Source organism: Hyperolius riggenbachi, chromosome 1, assembly GCF_040937935.1.
Source record: "Hyperolius riggenbachi isolate aHypRig1 chromosome 1, aHypRig1.pri, whole genome shotgun sequence".
NCBI classification, from domain to species: Eukaryota; Metazoa; Chordata; class Amphibia; order Anura; family Hyperoliidae; genus Hyperolius; species Hyperolius riggenbachi.
Genome location: NC_090646.1, coordinates 168,736,723 through 168,756,580, shown reverse-complemented (window position 1 = coordinate 168,756,580; position 19,858 = coordinate 168,736,723). Strand labels below are relative to the sequence as shown.

Sequence of the window (19,858 nt, the reverse complement as noted above, 5' to 3'; positions counted from 1 at the left end):
CCATATAACTGAAGCTGTAGCGGTTATTTTGGTTCCATGCCCTCAGAACACAAGAGGTCACCAGCAGGTGAGTGTCTGGGTGGGTGACACAGGCTGTCCCTTGCTCTCATCTCATGTAGGGGACATTGCAGTCTTCCACAAGCAGAGGACGCTACTGCTTTCAGCAGCTTCCTCCTGATTGGCAGAGGCTCGGCGAGATCAGGATGTTGATAGCAGCAGGCTGCGCTCAGTCAGTGGAGTAATAAGCCGCGGATAGAGCCTGAGATCCGGGCTGAGGACATACAGTCTCCCGAGTCATCAGGCCACAAAGGCCGCTCTCCCGTCATCTGCGGCCGAGGACAGCAGCGGAGTGGACATGGAATGAGTCGGGGCTGCAGATTGTTGCTTGTGGTGCGGGGACTCCGCGCAACCAGCCCGTGGAATGGTGCTGACATCTGGCCGCAGCTCTAGCGCAGCGAGCAGCATGGAGACGTCGCCTGTCACTGCAGTGTAAGGATGTGGCCATGTGTGTATGTGCAGTGTGTGTATATACTGTATGTCCAGTATGTGTGTATATACTGTATGTGCAGTATGTGTGTATATACTGTATGTGCAGTGTGGGTATATACTGTGTGTGTATATATATTGTATGTGCAGTATATGTGTATATACTGTATGTGCAGTATGTGTATATACTGTATGTGCAGTGTGTGCATTGTGTGTGTGTGTGTGTGTGTGTGTGTGTGTGTGTGTGTGTGTGTGTGTGTGTGTGTGTGTGTGTGTGTGTGTGTGTGTGTGTGTGTGTGCATTGTGTGCATACACTGTGTGTGCGTGTGCACATTGTGTGTGTGTGTGTGCATTGTATGTATACACTGTGTGTATTGTGTGTGTATATATGTTGTGTGCGTGCGTGTGTGTGCGTTGTGTGTGTGTGTATATATGTTGCGTGCGTGCGTGTGTGTGCGTTGTGTGTGTGTGTATATACTGTGTGTGTGTGCACGCGCGCGCATTGTGTGTATATACTGTGTGTGTGTGTGTGTGTGTGCATTGTGTGTGTATATACTGTGTGTGTGCATTGTGTGTATATACTGTGTGTGTGTGTGTGTGTGTGTGTGTGTGTGTGTGTGTGTGTGCATTGTGTGTGTGTGTGTGTATGTGTATATATACATATATACATACATACATACATACATACATACATACATACATACATACATACATACATACATACATACATACATACATACATACATACTGTGTGTATGCAGTCAGTGCAAAAGAAACAGCTCTGTGCATGGCTGTACTAATGCTTGTCTGCCAATTATCTATAACAGACCTGTAAATCTGTGCTGCTCTTCCCACTTGCAGTATTATGGCAGATTTATAGTTCTAATGTATTGATGTTTTTGTTGCAGTGGTTTGGAGTTGTGAACTCCCATCTGGTACACAGCAGAACTGATTGCAGATGAGATCCTATAGAAATTTTTACGTTTTGATGTGTACAGCTAATTACTTTTTGTAATTAGTAGTACAGCTACTGTAAAGCTAAGTACACGCATGCAGGTATTGTTTCCCACTGGGGATCAGAAATTGATCCCTTGGGTGGCAATTCGGGGGATGATGCAGTACAGACACATCCCTAGCCTTGAGGCTAGCAATGTCTTCTATTGCCATGGAGGGGGAAGGAGGGGCGACGATCGGGGGACAACAGAGCGGCTTTGCATGTGTGTACGTACCTTTCCTCCTTGCAGTAGTATGGCAGATTTATAGTATTAATGTGATGTTTTTGTTGCAGTGTGTTTTTTTTTGTTGTTGTTTGTTTTTTGTTTGTTTTGTTTTTTTGAGTTTGAGATCTCCCATCTGGTACACAGCAGATTGTAGATGAGTTCCTATTGAAATAGTTACATGTTGATGTGTGCGGTTATAGCTACTGTTAGCGCCAATGAAATTCCTATAATTTTTGAGGTCAAAAGACATCTCTGTATTCATGTCTTTTAGCAAAATGTGTTTTCAATTTCAAAGTGGTCTAACAAGAAACAAGGAAGAGAATGGTTTGGACACCTGATCTGCCTGCATGTGCACCAATGTTTATTTACCTAACACCCTGCTAGTTCCAGAGTCCCAAGTGCTCAGTTTGCTGATGGTGGCTATCTGCTTGAACTCTGATCACCTCCACTATCACTAACCAATAGAGGGGGTTCTTTGCAAGGAGCATTTCATATACAGAGCTAGTAGTGAGGTCTCATTCACCTCATTCACACAATGGCTCATTAACACAATGGCTTAGAAGTGGTCGGTTCACTGTGAGGTTTAAAAATGATTGTTGTCATAATTTTGGGAGAGGAATCTCAATGTAAATGCTGTGCTCTGATAGACTGTCAGCCAAGCCTCTTGTTCTTTCCTATAGAGATGGTATAGAGGATAAGCACTGGGATGAGATAGAGGGGAGCTGTAGTAAATAGCAATAGCGATCTGGTAAGCTTTTACATCTTGTTATATTGCAGTCAGTCTGCACGTGTTGGGCAACATCTGTACACACTTTGGATTGTCACCTGAAATGCTCATGGACAATCGTTTCAAGTACTAAATTGTAAAGTCCGGCACACATTCTAGATTACTGTTGTCAAAAGTCATTGTTGATTATCATTGTGCATTACAGCTTAAAGGATACCCAAGGTGAGAGTTAAATAGAGGCTGCCATATTTATTTCCTTGTAAACAATGCCAGTTGCCTGGCAGCCCTGTTGATCTTCTGACATAAGTAGTGTCTGAGTCAAAACTCTGGAACAAGCATAAACGCAAAACACTAATGCTCAAAAAAATTCTGCATGTCCTGTGTTTGCAATTTTGGTAATCGCAATCGCTCCAGTGGAATTTGGCCCATTCATTAACATTAGCTGAGCGTTTAGGGAAGTCTACAGAAGTATGTTAAAAGGTAACTTTTATTATTATACTTAAAATGTTTCACTTATTTATTTGTTTTCTTCTAATACACATAACCAGGGTGGGGCCGTATGTGTACAAAGAAGCACTCGCACAAATTTGACAGTTTCTATGTGACCGTGCTTCCAGGCCCATCCACTGGACTAATATAGCCCTAAATTCCTACATATAGATGAAAACCCCCCACCAATCCGACATGTTTCGACCCCAAAACTGGAGTCGTCGTCAGGGAAAAGAAAGTGCTTTGTGCTAAGAGGTGCTAGTGCATTAAGAAATATAAAGCATTGTGTATATACATTCCATAAAGAAAACAAAAAATGAGAGCAAGTGCTCTCTTGCTCAGTCAGCATTGAAGTGAGCTTTCACCTCATCTGTTTATATACTGCCTGTGAGGGGCAGTCCCCTGCCGAGACTACCCCTCCCATTTTTCCAATCCTCTCATTGGTGAGTTTCATTGTCAATCAAAATCCCTGTATCATTATTGGTCCACATATTGTTTCCCATTATCCTTTAAACAGCCTTAAAAATAAGTTTCCATACCTCCAAACTTCTTGTACATCATGTCTATATACCCAATGACAATCCTTTAGAAATCTGTGCTGCCTTCCGTATGTTAAAGCAAAAAACGCCATATATCTTCGCATTCTCCATAGACTAACATTGGGGGGTTCTGATTGGTGTATTCCTTACCATGTGACTCACTCTAGCTCAAAACCGTCCAATCGTTGTATGTGTGACAGTGTTGCTATGGTAACCTGGTCACGTGGGGCCGCCATCCTATCAGATGTTCATGTGGATCGGAGCCTCCACCACGTCATCCGTTCGTCTTAACGCTGCACGTAGCAGCGCTACCATGGAAACACATGTAAGCGGCCAGGCTTGTGCATAGTATGGAGCGAGCGTACAATTCGCTCCTCCTCCCGCATACTTTCCAACCTATCAGATGTGGATCGGGGCCTCCCAGCAAGCCCTCTCATCGCGTCATCCATTCATATTTACGCTGTGCTTGGCAGCGTTGCCATGGATACATTCCTATGCGAGCTATTATACTTAATGCGGGGAGTGTGCGTAACTTTCGCCCCTCCTCATCACTCTTCCAAACACAGATATCACTACCTTCTTTATTTATAAATTCGCACAGATCCCTTTTCCTCATAGCCACTCTGACACATAACCAGTCATTTTATCGAAGATGAAAGCCCTCTCCACACGGTTTATAGCACATCACTATAAAAAAAAAAAAAAAAAAAAAAAAAAAAAAAAAAAAAAAAAAAAAAAAAAAAAAAAAAAAAAAAAAAATAAAAAAAAAAAATTAAAAAAAAAAAAAAAAAAAAAAAAAAAAAAAAAAAAAAAGAAAAAGTGATGTGCTATAAACCGTGTGGAGAGGGCTTTCATCTTCGATAAAATGACTGGTTATGTGTCAGAGTGGCTATGAGGAAAAGGGATCTGTGCGAATTTATAAATAAAGAAGGTAGTGATATCTGTGTTTGGAAGAGTGATGAGGAGGGGCGAAAGTTACGCACACTCCCCGCATTAAGTATAATAGCTCGCATAGGAATGTATCCATGGCAACGCTGCCAAGCACAGCGTAAATATGAATGGATGACGCGATGAGAGGGCTTGCTGGGAGGCCCCGATCCACATCTGATAGGTTGGAAAGTATGCGGGAGGAGGAGCGAATTGTACGCTCGCTCCATACTATGCACAAGCCTGGCCGCTTACATGTGTTTCCATGGTAGCGCTGCTACGTGCAGCGTTAAGACGAACGGATGACGTGGTGGAGGCTCCGATCCACATGAACATCTGATAGGATGGCGGCCCCACGTGACCAGGTTACCATAGCAACACTGTCACACATACAACGATTGGACGGTTTTGAGCTAGAGTGAGTCACATGGTAAGGAATACACCAATCAGAACCCCCCAATGTTAGTCTATGGAGAATGCGAAGATATATGGCGTTTTTTGCTTTAACATACGGAAGGCAGCACAGATTTCTAAAGGATTGTCATTGGGTATATAGACATGATGTACAAGAAGTTTGGAGGTATGGAAACTTATTTTTAAGGCTGTTTAAAGGATAATGGGAAACAATATGTGGACCAATAATGATACAGGGATTTTGATTGACAATGAAACTCACCAATGAGAGGATTGGAAAAATGGGAGGGGTAGTCTCGGCAGGGGACTGCCCCTCACAGGCAGTATATAAACAGATGAGGTGAAAGCTCACTTCAATGCTGACTGAGCAAGAGAGCACTTGCTCTCATTTTTTGTTTTCTTTATGGAATGTATATACACAATGCTTTATATTTCTTAATGCACTAGCACCTCTTAGCACAAAGCACTTTCTTTTCCCTGACGACGACTCCAGTTTTGGGGTCGAAACATGTCGGATTGGTGGGGGGTTTTCATCTATATGTAGGAATTTAGGGCTATATTAGTCCAGTGGATGGGCCTGGAAGCACGGTCACATAGAAACTGTCAAATTTGTGCGAGTGCTTCTTTGTACACATACGGCCCCACCCTGGTTATGTGTATTAGAAGAAAACAAATAAATAAGTGAAACATTTTAAGTATAATAATAAAAGTTACCTTTTAACATACTTCTGTAGGGATCAATTGTGTGTAATTTAATAAAATCAGATTTGTGAATCGTTTAGGGAAGTCGCCAGCATTTTAAAAACCTCCCTAAATGCTCAAAAATCGCTCTAGTGGGTTCCAGCCCTCAGCTGAGTCAGAGTACCTGAACTGCTGCATGCCTGTTCAGGGTGTATGGCTAAAAGTCTTAGAGACAAAGGATCAGCAGGGCTGCCAGGCAACTAGTATTGTTTAAAAGGAAATAAAATATGTCAGCCTCCATATAACCCTCACCTCGGGTTCCCTTTAAAGGGACACTTAATCCAGGAATAAAAATATCAATTTTACTTTCCTGGGGCTTCTACCAGCCCCCTACAGCCATCCAATGCCCTCACAGTCACTCACGAAGCCTCTGGACCCCCACTGACATGCCCTGACGGAGTCAGCGGGCTTTCTGCGCCTGCGCAGGGCTGGCCACGCGTATCCTTCTTCATGTTCCCATCCTCAATAGCATCCTGTGCAGGGCGCTATAGCGGAGGGGAACGCTAAGAAAAATACACGTGGTCGGGCCTGTCAGTGAAAACGAATCTAGTTGGCGGTGGGGGACCGGAGGCTCTGTGAGTGGCTGCAGGGGGCTGGTAGAAGCCCCAAGAAAGTAAAACTGATTTTTTTTTTTTTTTTTTTATCCCTGGCTCAAGTCTCCCTTTAAGGCATTGTCATCATTTGCGCATTGCTGATCACATTTTCAGCAACACAGTGATGCAATCTGCAAGGACATGAGAAGTGCATAGACAACACTGTCTGATGTTTCCATCCATAGCACTGTCCACAGCACTGTCTGATGTTTCCATTACTCTGTAATTCACCATGAAATCACTTGGTTGCATGCATTTTCTGCGCAACGCAGTGCTATTCTATTCATTGCGTAGCAACGCAAAAGCCATGCATTGCAGCCAACGTTAATGTGGGGACGAGGCCTTAGGAGCCATCTTTGTACAGACCTGCAGGTTAACTGTGGCTGAGCAGTCTGTTCTGCTATATGGAGAGATGATGGAGCAAGGATGAGTGAATGGTACCCTGTTGCAGGAGAAGCAGTCAATTGTTGTTCAGTGAACTGTCACTTCAGGGGACTACTTCATCTCTGGCTTCCTGGAACAACTTTCTAATGTGCGTACAACTCATGGCTAAAGGCTCATACACACATCAGACTATAGTCTTTTGAAAATGAAAGATCACAGACCAATCTTACCACCCTTCATGTAGTATGAGAGCCATACTCTACACAGTCTTTTCTATGGAGCTGAACTCCACATCAGAAAAAACTCTTTGCAAGCTGCTGCACACACAGATGCTGTACAGACACAAAAGATCTGTAGCAATCATCTGCAGATCTGAAAATCCATCCTGGTGGATCTGATCTGCAGATGAATGTCAGTTAAATCATGTGTGTATGATGATCTGCAGATCTCATAGACTATCATTGCAATTTGCAGGACTGGATCTTTGGCAGGAACAGATCTTTTGCAGATAATGATCTTTTGTGTCTGTACAGCATCTGTGTGTGCAGCAGCTTGCAAAGATTTTTTTCTGATGGGGAGTTCAGCTCCATAGAAAAGAGTGAAGGTACGGCTCTCATACTACATGAAGGGTGGTTATATTGGTCTGTGATCTTTCATTTTCAAAAGACTATAGTCTGATGTGTGTATGTGGCCTAACATTCATACACACATCGGACATAGGCCTCTTTTCCACAGACTGTTGCACTGTGTGCTCAGCAAGCAGTTACCAGGCAGCAGTGATCAGTTACCAAGCAGCAACAAGCAGTTACCAGGCAGCAGTGAGCAGTTGTGAGAGTTTGAGAGGCATTTAACATCCTATCAACTGTCCGTGGAAAAGAGACCTGAAGTTTGCTGAGGCGGCCCAAAACAACTGCCTCAGCTGACAATCAGGCATGAGTGAGGCCTGTTTTCCACGGACAGTTGATAGGTAGTGAAATCCCTCTCAAACTCACAGCTGCCTAGTAACTGCTTGCTGAGCACACAGTTCAACTGTCCATGGAAAAGAGGCCTAAGGCACCAGACGCCCAACCTGCAAGCGATCCGCTGTATGGATCTACCCAACCCCAGCAATGCCATTCCCATTGTTTGTGCCACTCCCCAGCCTGCCGCATGATGTCACATATGCCAAAGCGGATCTTCCCTTCCTCAGCAAGGTGCCCACTACTGATACAGTGTTGATTTTACAATCTTGCCACTTTTTAATGTAATTTTGGGGGACTTCCTAAACCTAAAGTATCCATTCAAAGTATATCCACGCTATTTACCCTTCTACTACATAGATTTGGCAACATTGTACAGTCAATGTATCATTAGTGCCACTTTTAAATTGTAGCAACACTGGAAAATGCTTGATCGCAGTGCAGTCATGTGACCTATCCTGCTACATTGTTGTAAAGCGCTGAGAGACTGGCTCCTTCTGGCATGGGATGGCATGTGGGAGCAAACATACTTATATAAACTGTACTTAAATCTAAAGTAAACATGCTGAACAGTTGGCATTTGAAAGCTGTAATTTATTGCTTACGGTAACCCAAATATAACATGAAATAACTGGCTTAGCCCAAACTGGCACAAACCAACATCACTTGCAACACCAATGACTGTTAGGCCTCTTTTCCACAGGCAGTTGATAGGCAGTGAAATGCCTCTGAAACTCTCACAACTGCCCTGTCTGGTAACTGCTGCCTGATAACTGCTCACTGCTGCCTGGCAACTGTTTGCAGAGCAAACAGTTAAACTGCCCGTGTAAAAGAGCCCTAATTCTAGGTACACACTATGAGATTTTTTTGGCAGATTTACTGTCAGATCGATTATTTCCGACATGTCTGATCTGATTTCCGAGCATTTTTCGATTTGAAGTGAACGGAAAACAGTCGGAAATCGATCGGAAATCAGATCAGACATTGGAAATAATCGATCTGACGGTAAGGCCTCTTTTCTATGGACTGTTGAGCTGTGCGCTCAGAGAGCAGTTACCAGGCAACAACACGCAGTTACTAGGCAGCAACACACAGTTACCAGGCAGCAGTGAGCAGTTGTGTGAGTTTGAGAGGCATTTCACTGTCTATCAACAGTTCGTGGAAAAGAGGCCTAAATTTGCCAGAAAATCTCATAGTGTGTACCTAGCATTAGGGCTTTTTTTCCACAGGCAGTTGAACTGTGTGCTTAGCAAGTAGTTATCAGGCAGCAGTGAGCAGTTGTGAGAGTTTGAGAGGCATTTCACTGCCTATCAACTGCCCATGTAAAAGGGCCCTTTGTCATGCTCACAGATTGAGGGAAGGTTTATTAAGGGCCCTTTCACACAGGCAGTTGCTTTCACACGGGCAGTTGATAAGCAGTGAAATGCCTCTCACTCTCACAACTGCTCACTGCTGCCTGATAACTTGCTGAGCACACAGTTCAACGGTCTGTGGAAAAGAGGCCTAATGCTGGGCATACACGGATGGATTGTTCTTATCAATCGAGCCGCTGATGGCTCGATTGATAATTTCCGACAGGTCCGATACCCCCGCCGGATCGATTCTGCGCTCGATCCCCGCGGGCAGACAATGGGAAGAAAACGAGCGGAAGATAAGAAGCGCCTGCGGGGACGAGCGGGAATCGATCTGGGCGCCTGCAGGGACGCGGCGGGAGTCGATCCAGCGGCTAATCGAGCTGCCGGGGCGACTCGTGTATTCCCAGTATAAAGGTGGCCACACACCATACAATTTTTTTTACATTTCTTTTTAATTCAAGAATTACAATCATTTTTTTCTGATTGGTCATATTTTTCTGAAGTTATAACCAATGTACCACACACCTGTGTTCAGTTTTTCCAAATATGAAAAAAGATTGAAAACTGAAAATATTGCCTGGGTTTTGAGGGAAAAAAAGGGGGGTTAGATTTTTCTGTACAGCCTATCATTTTTTTTTTAATCAAATTGCCATAAATTTGATCATTTTATTGTATCATATGTGGCCACTGTAAAGGGAACCTGAACTGAGTGAAATTATTTAAAATAAACACAAGATGTACCTGCAAATGAATATTACATGCGTACTACCTTGCCGTCAGTTCCTCTAAGAAGCTCACCATTTTCTTCTTACAATGATCCCTTCCATTCTGACAGGATTTTTTCAGAACTGAAATATATCAGTTGGTGTCAGTTATAACTGAAAGGAAAGCTGATGTGCAAGGTCATGTCCATGTTTTTCTATGGCTCAAGTGGGCAATATTACAGTTTAACAGTGTTCTGACCCGGAAGCTATTATGTGGTAATGGCCATTTTTTTTAAATGGAGGACAGACCATTCCATCGATCACAGTAGACAAACAGGGCGCGGGAGAGGAGAAAGAGTTTGACGAGTAGACTGCGCGGGAGGTAAGTATGACGTATGTTTATTTTGACTTTTTTAATTTTCAGTTCAGGTTTGCTTTTGAGGCAGGGAGCACAATATGCAGTGCAGAAAAACTTTAAAAATTATTGGCATAAACGCTAGTGTTTTTCTCAATGCTAGCGTTTCTGCCTAGTGTGCCACTAGCCTGAGTATGGGTGGGTGCTTCTTCACTGACAGGACTGTTAAACCTCATTCTCCTCTCTACATGCAAGCCAATCGCCATCTGTTGCTGGGGAGATTCCTGGCAGGAATAAGCGGCCATTAACAGGGCGTAGATTTCAGTTACAACGGTCTGGAAGCGGTCAATGCGAATTTTGTACACGTCTACCAGGGCTGTGGAGTCGGAGCAATTTTGGGTACCCGGAGTCGAAAGTTTCAACTGAGGAGTTGGATGATTCTTGTACCAAATCCACAGCCCTAGTAAGTATTAGGGCCCATTTCCACTTGCGCAGTTTCCGCGCTGAATCCGCAGAGTTTCAGAGCAGGCAAATCACGCGGGGAAACTGCCACAGGGATCAATAGCGCCGCTGGCTGAATCGCGTGCGCTAGCATGGCACGACTGATGGGATTCGTCTGCGTCCCCGCAGACCCAGAAGTGCGGCCGCGCGTTTTGCAGACGCATGCGGCTCGAATGGAAACGGGCCCTTAGATTAAGGAGTTGGAGTCGAGGAGTCTGAGTCATTTTCGGCACCTGGAGTCAGTCGAGGTTTCATAAACTGAGGAGTCGGAGTCGGATGATTTTTGTACCGACTCCACAGCCCTGCGTCTAACAATCATTACATGGGAAACGCATGTGTGATGTAGAAATCTGCAGCATGCCGTCCATATGTTTTCTGCATTGCAACACATTTGAAAAAACGCATTCAATTTAAATGATAATTTCAATTTCATTGTGATTTCACACTTAGAAAGTACCCATTAATATGATATTTTCCTCACATGTGAACTTTTGATCAGATTTTTTACAATCAAATCACACAGTAAAGAATGCAGTATGTGGAGAAAATCAATGTAAAACTATTCTATGGCTGATTGGAATAGAGAATTATGTTGATTAGAATATTGGATTGTGAGATTCAATCTGAAGAGAGAAGGTGCCATAATTCACAATCGATAATTACCTTCAGATATGATAAAAAAAATTGTACCATGAATGGGCTCCTGTAGATGAGAACTAACCCATTGATTAACACATTGATCCCACCTGGTGTGATTCTGCATGTGGGGAAACAGAGTATGATTGCCTCACGTGCGAATCCTGCCTCAGTCCTACATCTGTAGGCTTTTTCTGGGTCCATGAATTCACTTGATTGTTAAACATATTTGTGTATAAAGAGAAGTACTAATTCCTGAAATGAGCAGATCTGTAATGACACAAGCATCACACCCTGAATGAACTTTTTGTGGTCAGTAGCCTTAACCTAATGGCAATAGGAAAAAGCATAACAGCAAAGATTGTGTGTGTGTGTGAGGGGGTGGAGGAGGAATCTCTAATATCTCTGTTATTTGTGAAGTGATGGTGGGATAGGCAGTTGCACCATTCTGTAAGTAATACAGCTGGTATTGACATATGGCAGCCTTATATGATGACATCATCTTGCAGTTATTGGCATACTGACAGCTGGATCGGAAATTGCCATAGGATGTAAACAGTATAATTGGTAGGATAATTTAATCAAGGAGATTTGATTACAAATTCATGTGGCTGCAAAATGACCACACTGTGACTGCTGTAAGGAGACTCCCACATAACAATGTCTGAGGAGTGGAAGTGACACAGTGTCGGGATATGCCACGGCCTTCCTGTTGGGTACAGAACATAAGACTTTTCCTGTTTAGTGGGAAAGAAGATGAATCAGTTTTCCTCAGCAGAAAAACATGTTTGCACGCCTTAGAGAAGCTTGCACAACGATTTCAGTAGTGCCTGGCTTTTTCAGATTATTGGTGGAAGCGCTTCATGTTTGAGGCTGGGAGCACACATAACATAGTGTGAAAGGCTGCGTTTTATGTCATGTTTTATGTTAATGTTATTTGCGTTTTGTGATGTAAAGCGTTTGTGGTTCGCATATACAAAACGCATATGCTTTTTCCATGCTTTTTTACATTTCCATTTATGCAAATCCCTAGGAAGACATCAGGAAGCAGAAATACAGCAAAAAATATATATATTTTAGGGGAAAATGCATATAAAAATTAAACCAGCGGTTTTAAAAACGCAAGTTAGAAAACTATATATATATATATATATATATATATATATATATATATATATATATATATATGTATGTTTTTTTATATGCGTTTTTTCCTGCGACTCATAGACTTTCATTAGCAGCAAAAATGCAGCGTTTTACGCAGCGCTAGCATTTCTGCTATGTGTGCACCCAGCCTGAGAATTAGTCTGTGTTTGTGACTGCATTTGGTTCACTCTGTGGCCTTTCATCCACATTTTTTCATCTCATGAAGTATAAAGTGACAATTGTCAAGTTTGGACTGGTGCACACCACAAGATCTTTTTTAAAAGCTCTTGCTAATGCAATTCTATAGGGCATGCTAGAAAGATCTTGCTCGAATGGGCTTGTTCAGGTGGGTATGGGTGGCGGCACGCCACTTACCAATGATCGACAGACTTCCGGCCCGTTTTACTCCCCCCATTTGTAATGTGTAGTTCCTGGATCCGGTGGTGAGTGTTGCTGATTAGTTTTGGCTCTCATATCCACTGGCATGCCTTCTCCTGTGTCCCATTGCCGCCGGGCTATGTGCACGACCTGTACGAGCTCAGGCATGTGCCACCGCATCATGGGACATGTCCCATGTCTTCTCCCCATTGCCGCTGGGCTATGTGCACGACCTGTACGAGCTCAGGCATGTGCCACCGCATCATGGGACATGTCCCATGTCTTCTCCCCATTGCCGCTGGGCTATGTGCACGACCTGTACAAGCTCAGGCGTGTGCCACCGCATCATGGGGTGCATGTGTCCCAGCGGCACTGGAGAGAAGACTCTGGGAGGCGCCAGCGGACGTGAGAGCCAAAAACTACTCTGCAACACTCACCATGGGGTTCGGGGAGTTCACATTACATCAGCTTGTGCAGATGTGTGGTAGCAAAACAGCTTGCTTTGAGATTCGATCAGAGGGAGATCTATCCGATGGTTGACTCTGCTTCCCCATCTGCTAATGTATGGTCACCGTTTTAAAGTAAAGGTGAAGCAAGTATTTATTTCTTTTTATCAAATTGTTACACCTGGCCATTGTGTTTATGGTGCGATGCTCTGCCCGAATCGTGCCGCAAGACACAAAATGTTGTTCATATGACCCTGTGGCATAGCGCCACCCCCTCACGCCTTTCGCCGCCTCTCGCCACCCCTCACCCAGTGATGTACTTCATCATGTGGCTATCCAGTGTGGCAGATCTGTAGGTGATGTCATTGGACACTTGCAGATTTTCCGCCAAGACAGCACCAGACAGACACCGTCACCAAGTTCCCTCTTGCGTGTGTACGAGGTGTTGAGTGGATTCTCAGGATATAATTCTGCTTCATAAAAGATATATAATTATTACAGTTTTCACAACTATTTTCTATTTTCTGGTACCAGTATTTATGGATTGTTTGTGATATTGTGACTTGAGCATTATCCCCGGTATTCCCTGTATTGTACTGTGTTGTGTAAGTGTGGAAGCTGCATGCTTGCAGATAGGCTGCTGAGGTTCCAACATTCCATTGGCCTAAATACAGCAGCAGATGACCACCTGTGCCTCTGACAAAACTTACCATACATTTATTTCTCACGTCGTTTTAACCATTTAGAACCTGTTTTTTCCTTCCTTTTGTGCTACCCGGTAAGATTTGCCACTATCATTGTAGTCTGGTTGGCCCTTAAAATTCAAATTTTACTTTAACCCTAAGCTGGAGTTTTAAAGGGACTCTTAAGTGAGGGGTATATGGAGGCTGACATATTCATTTCCTTTCAGGCTAAGTTCACAGTGGGACGTTAAAGTCGCGCGTTAAAACAGCATTTAACGCAGAATAACTCACTGCAATGAAAAATCAATGCCCTGTTCACAGTGCACACGTTGCGTTGGTGTCTAACGCTGCACGTTAAGTAAAAGTACTGCATGCAGTGCGTTATACACGTTATTAGCTGCGTTGGACTGTTTGCACATGCTCAGTAATGACTTGGAAGCATACTTTTCATTGCCTGTATTTTTTACTGTATCTGCTGTATGTGACGGTAACGCTGCGTTGCCACTTTTTGGGCGCGTTGCGTTGTAAGCTTGCGGTGCGACTTTAACGTGGCATCAAAACGCAACGTCCCACTGTGAATCTAGCCTCAAGCATTACCAGTTGCCTGGCTCTCCTGCTGATAATCTTTTTTCAAATACTATTAGCCATAGACCCAGAACAAGCATGCAGCAGATCAGGTGTTTCTGACATTTTTGTCATATATGACAAGATTAACTGCATGCTTGTTTCTGGTGTGATTCAGATACTACTGCAGCCAAATAGATCAGCAGTGCTGCCAGGCAACTGTTATCATTTTGAAAGGAAATAAAAATGGCAGTGTCTATATCCCTCTCGCTTAAGGTGTCCATTCTAATTACTGGACTACTGCATCAGTTTTAAAGCTCAAATGTTGTGCGTGAAGAGGCTTCTACAGCTCAAAAGCATGGATTATAGGTAGTCTTTTAGGGTATTTGGGTAGTGCTTCGCTACTTGGGTTGCATAATCCTGCTGGGGGAATGGAACAAGAAAACATTGCACTTGAGCCTCTGTGGTAGGAAGTGGCTGGTGTCTGGGCTCCTTGCCAGGTTCCTTTTACAACAAAAGGGAAAAAAGTGTTGTTTTTTTGTGTGTGTTTTTGTTTTACACTAGCTAACCAAGGAGCTCTACAAACAAGCGCTGCAGCTAAATACCTTGCATAGATTCAGGCCTCATTCGCAGTGGGACGTTGCGTTGTAATGCGATGTTAGTCACAACACAGCATTACAAGGCAACCCAAAAAGAAAAGGTGGTAATGCACATTAACACTGCGTTACCATCACATACAGTAGATACAAAAGCATACAGGCAATGGAAAGTATGCTTTCCTGTACCTGGTAACGTATGCGTTTAGAGGTAACGCACTGCAAGCAGTGTATTACCTTAATGCTTCACATTACAATGCGGCGCTAATGTCACACTGTGAACGTCCCATAGGATTAGCATTGCAATGTGGCAAGCTGCGTTATAACACTTTATAACGCAGCTCTGCAATGTCCCACTGTGAATGAGAAAAACCGTTGTGGCTGGCACGGGGCTTCAAAGAAAAATTAGGTGAGGGTGATTTTTGGCACTGCTTTGGCTATGGATTTTCTGCGGTGCTTTGGTTGTTTCTCCACCATCGCTTGGCTAGCCATAACCAAACTCTGTAGTATCTTCCACCTGTAGGCTGCTCACCTGACGCTTGCCTGTAGTTCTTCATTGCATATATTTCCCAGAATTGGAGCCATTCTCCTCCCGTGAATGTAAACAGTTTTGCTGGTGTTTGTCTCAACATTGGCATTTACTACTGCGGTGTTGTGCTTAATGAGCAGGCGGCTCTTTAATGCAGTGAAGAAAGGCCAGCTGTAGTGGTGGGGACAGTGCTGATGGGAGTGGAATCTGCTGCAGCACAATGTATATATTAACAGCCTATTATATCGTCTCATTTTCATACAGTTAATTCCAGTTTAAGGGACAGGTGCCGAGGTTGAGGAATTGGAAGACTACATACACACACTGAGAGGTTTGTCCAACAGAATCAGGCTTGGTCCTTCCTTGGGCAACATTGCAGTCAGTGCACAAGGAGCAGGGACATGGTCCTGCTGCATCCTCTATACAGCTCCCAATGATTGATGATGCTGCATCCTCTATACAGCTCCCGATGCGTGTCACGTGACATACATCAAAAGCCATACGAAGGATGCGGCAGCACAGCTGGTGGTTGTAAGAAGAGGAAAGGTCAGCACCCGGATCTGTGATATCTGCGCTCCATTGCTTGCTGCTCTACATAGCTGGGGAGAGGAGACTTTGTTAGTGGGAGGGGGTCACTTGTTAATAAGGGTAGTGGGGAAAGGTAGGTGGTGTCAGTCGCTATACCCTGTCTATAGGCCAATTGCGTGCAATCTGGAAAGTAAAGTTGTCACCACTAACAGAGGTGGACTCTATACTTTGAATATTAATTAGTTTATTTGATTTAGCTTATTTACTGTCTTTCATTATAAAAACACTAAACCTGTTCATGACTTTAGAACATTTAGTAAATAATTTCTTCCAAAAGCTCCACTTATAGGTTAGTGGCGAGAAAGGCTGAACTGCCATACGTTAATGTGTAACTACTTTAAATGGTCTATTCTAGATGACATTTTAGATAGCTATAAAGTAATTGACTCATCTTGTGATGTAGAAGGCGGTTGTTTTGGTGACTACTGCATGAATGGGAAACCTGTCACAATCCAGGTATGACTTGCCTAATGTTGTTCTCGTGTAATGTTATGCTGTTTATCATAGTGCAGCATTGGCTGAGTTCTCACAGTAACAGGAGTCACGAGACAGTAGAGAGCCAGCATTGGGTTGTTGTGGGCCTGGCCACTTGTGTGGGTGTTATAGACCTCTCACCTAGAGGCGCAGACTTCTGGACAAGTTTCATCTTGTTCAGACAAGCAATAGGTTAACTTATGGTGAAAAAAAACACATTGCCTTATGTGTTTCTGGGCACTCCTCTGCTTGCATGGGGCAGTGCTAATTAGATCCATGCATAGTGTTGCGTTTTCCGTGCATTCAGGATACTTGTCTAACCAGAAAGACCTCTGCTTGTATGTGTTCTATGGCATGACTTGATGGCCACCAGATCAACTATCTGATAGACCCCTCTCTGATTGAATCTTATTAGAAAGGGATCTATTACCTGTCCACACACTGCTCCACAATCACCAATAGATTTCAGTATTAAATTCAGGACTGTGGAGTTGAAGTCTGAATTGAGGAGTCAGTCTGTGTATTTTTTGGGTACCTGGAGTCGGTGGTTTCATAAACTGAGGAGTCTGAGTTGGATGGTTTTTGTACCCACTCTATAGCCATGTAAGGGCTGTGGAGTAGGAGTCAGTCAGAGCAATTTTTGGGTACCTGGAGTCGAAGTTGGAGGTTTCATAAACTGAGGATTCGGATGATTTTTGTACCTCTGGATGTCGCCCAACTTGGGCCTGTGATGAGAGTGGAAGGAGCCTCCTCTTTCCATCTGGGGATGCACCTGTAACCCATGACACTATCTTGAGGGGGGGGGGGGGGGGGGGCTGAGACCAGCTGAAGGGGGAAAGCTGATTTTCAGAACATTGGAAGTTCAAATGAACAGTAACGCAGATACTGTAGATTTGAACATGGTGCATTAGAATGAATGTAAAAAGCTGTACCTAGCAAAGCGTGCCGCACAATACACTGAAAAGCGTGCAGCAATGTCCCTAGTTTGAACAAGGCCTAAAAGCTTTAGGTGTGCATAAAATGGTTTTGGGGGAATGGAGGACAAGTGAAAACTGTGCAAGGCTGGAGCCACAGCGGAAACACTTTGGATCACTTTTACATAGAATTCCTATGCAGTGTATTGGCAGTATTGCCCTCCTGCTTCACAACATTGCACAGTTGCAGCTCCAGGAAGGAGTGAATGTTATGTACTTTATAAAACACATTATTCAATATCTTTTACACTATATGCGCAACAGCTGATGGCTGTAAATTAGCTTGGCTATACGGATTTGGAAGAGTTACCAGGATATTTAGTAGGTTACAGCTGTTTTTTTTGTTGTTGTTTTTTCTTCTTCTTACTATTGGAGAGCAGAGAACTCTGCTACCATGCGCGTTTTTGCTGTCTCAGGAAATGGAACCACTCTAGCTTTTAGCTGGCAATTCACACAGCTGCTGGCTAATACACTAGGGGAACAGTTCATTTATCTGTACGGTTTTTGTTTTGAGATGTGTAAAGAAACCAGAATGCTTGAAGGCAACCCATGCAAACAGTGGAAGTGCATGCTAACTTGGTGTACCTGAGATCACGCAGATGGGCATATTTGTAGGGCTGTGTAGTCCGTACAAAAACCATCTGACTCAGACTCCTCACTTTATGAAACCTCCGACTCCAGGTACTCAAAATGACTCCAACTCCAATACTTACCAAGGCTGTGGATTTGCTGCAAAAATCATCAGATTCCTCAGTTAATGAAACCACCAACTCCGACTCCAGGTACCCAAAACTGCTCCGACTTCACAGACCTGCATATTTGTACTTGCCTAGGGCTTCCTCTGGCCCCATGAGGTGTGTTGGCTCCCTCTCCGGCCGCTCTGTTGTCCTGAAGTAAGCCCTGGGCTGGTAATCTGGCCAGTCATGGCTCCAGCCGTGCTTCCGTTCACGGGAGCGTTCTGCTCCTGTACAGTACTATTGCACAGGCGCAGACCGCACAGTACTGTGCAGAGCCACAAATTGTGCAGAAAAGTGCCGGCAGCCAGGTTGCTAGGCCAGATTCCAAGACTGCAGAGTGGCCGGAGAGGACGACGAGGGACCCCGTGTACCTCGTGGGGCTGGAGGAGGCCCCAGGTAGCTATAGATATGCCCTTTTAGGTGATATCAGGTTTCCTTTAAAGGACACCTGAAATGAGAGGGATATGGGGGCTTCTATATTTCCCACACCTGAAACAAGCATGCAGTGTATCTCAATTCGGGTGTACTTTTAATGTCCAAGGTGTCCTGGCCCAGACATGAACTGTGGGCCCAGTGCTGAAAGGCAAGAGTTCTATCCACTACACCCTTATCCCACCAGACAGGCTAGTCTGGAGGCAGCTTGGTTAGGGATCACAATAGTTTTCATATGATTTTAGTATTGTACGACAATGTTTTTGCCACAGTTTTGTGTGTCAGAGAACACTGCTTTAATTGTGGCACTGTGGCACTAAACCCATCTAAAATATGACAGACTTACAGTGATCTGCAAACTTGGCTCTCCAGCTGTTAAGGAACTACAAGTCCCACACTGCATTTGCCTTTATCAATCATGACTGTGGCTGTCAGACTCCCGCAATGCATTGTGGGACTTGTAGTTCCTTAGCAGCTGGAGAGCCAAGTTTGCAGATCGCTGGTAGGCTGGTGGCGGTTTACATAAGACGTTTGTATGATTATTCTTTTAAAGCACCCTTGAAGAGGTTATAAAAATAAAAATGAGATACTTACTTTGGTGGTGGCAAGCCTCTGGGTGGTTCCATGGACCTCCCATATTTGCTTGAAACCCACCGATCCAGAAAAGGGTTCTAAACGTATTTCACTAGAGCACGTCATATAGGCTTCTCCTGGCCGTGGACGAGTGCTTGCCGACTGGGCATGTGCGATCATGACTAGAAAATCTGAGACTTGCATATCTATCACCTGACCAAACATATCACGTTTTCTCCATGAGTTCTCTTAGATAGGACCATTACTAAACATTTCTGTTAAACTTTTTCAATGCACACTGGCAAAAGCAACAAAAAAATAAACAAAATATTGGTGTGCCTCCTGATATTAATACAACATATTCCAATTACAAATTTAGTATTGGCACAACTTAATGTCCACAACTAGCCCACAAATGCCCAGATAAAATAGCATCAATGGCCAGCTCCCAGAGTTTCATACTCTTGGGTCCCCCACCTCACCCTATCACATGGGACTCGCCATAAAAGCTGTAGTGGCTGGGTAGTGTTCTGGTTAAGGACTCTGACAAAGGAGACCAGGGTTAGAATCCTGGTTCTTCCTGCTCACTAAGCCAGCACCTATTCAGTGAGGAGACCTTGGGCAAGACTCCCTAACACTGCTATTGTCTACTGAGTGCGCCCTAGTGTCTGTAGCTCTGGCGCTTTGAGTCCACCAGGAGAAAAGCAT

The 19,858-nt window shown here is 43.9% G+C and overlaps 1 protein-coding gene across 1 annotated transcript in view; it reads left to right on the top strand.

The window, feature by feature from the left end:
* The first annotated feature begins 212 nt into the window (after positions 1–212).
* KLHL2 (kelch like family member 2) overlaps positions 213–19,858 on the top strand; it is a 187,266-nt gene continuing 167,620 nt past the window's right edge. Inside the window, exon 1 of the mRNA XM_068278835.1 lies at positions 213–489. Within this exon, the coding sequence (XP_068134936.1) occupies positions 422–489 (68 nt within the window). The 5' untranslated portion in view covers positions 213–421. The remainder of the gene's footprint in view (positions 490–19,858) is intronic.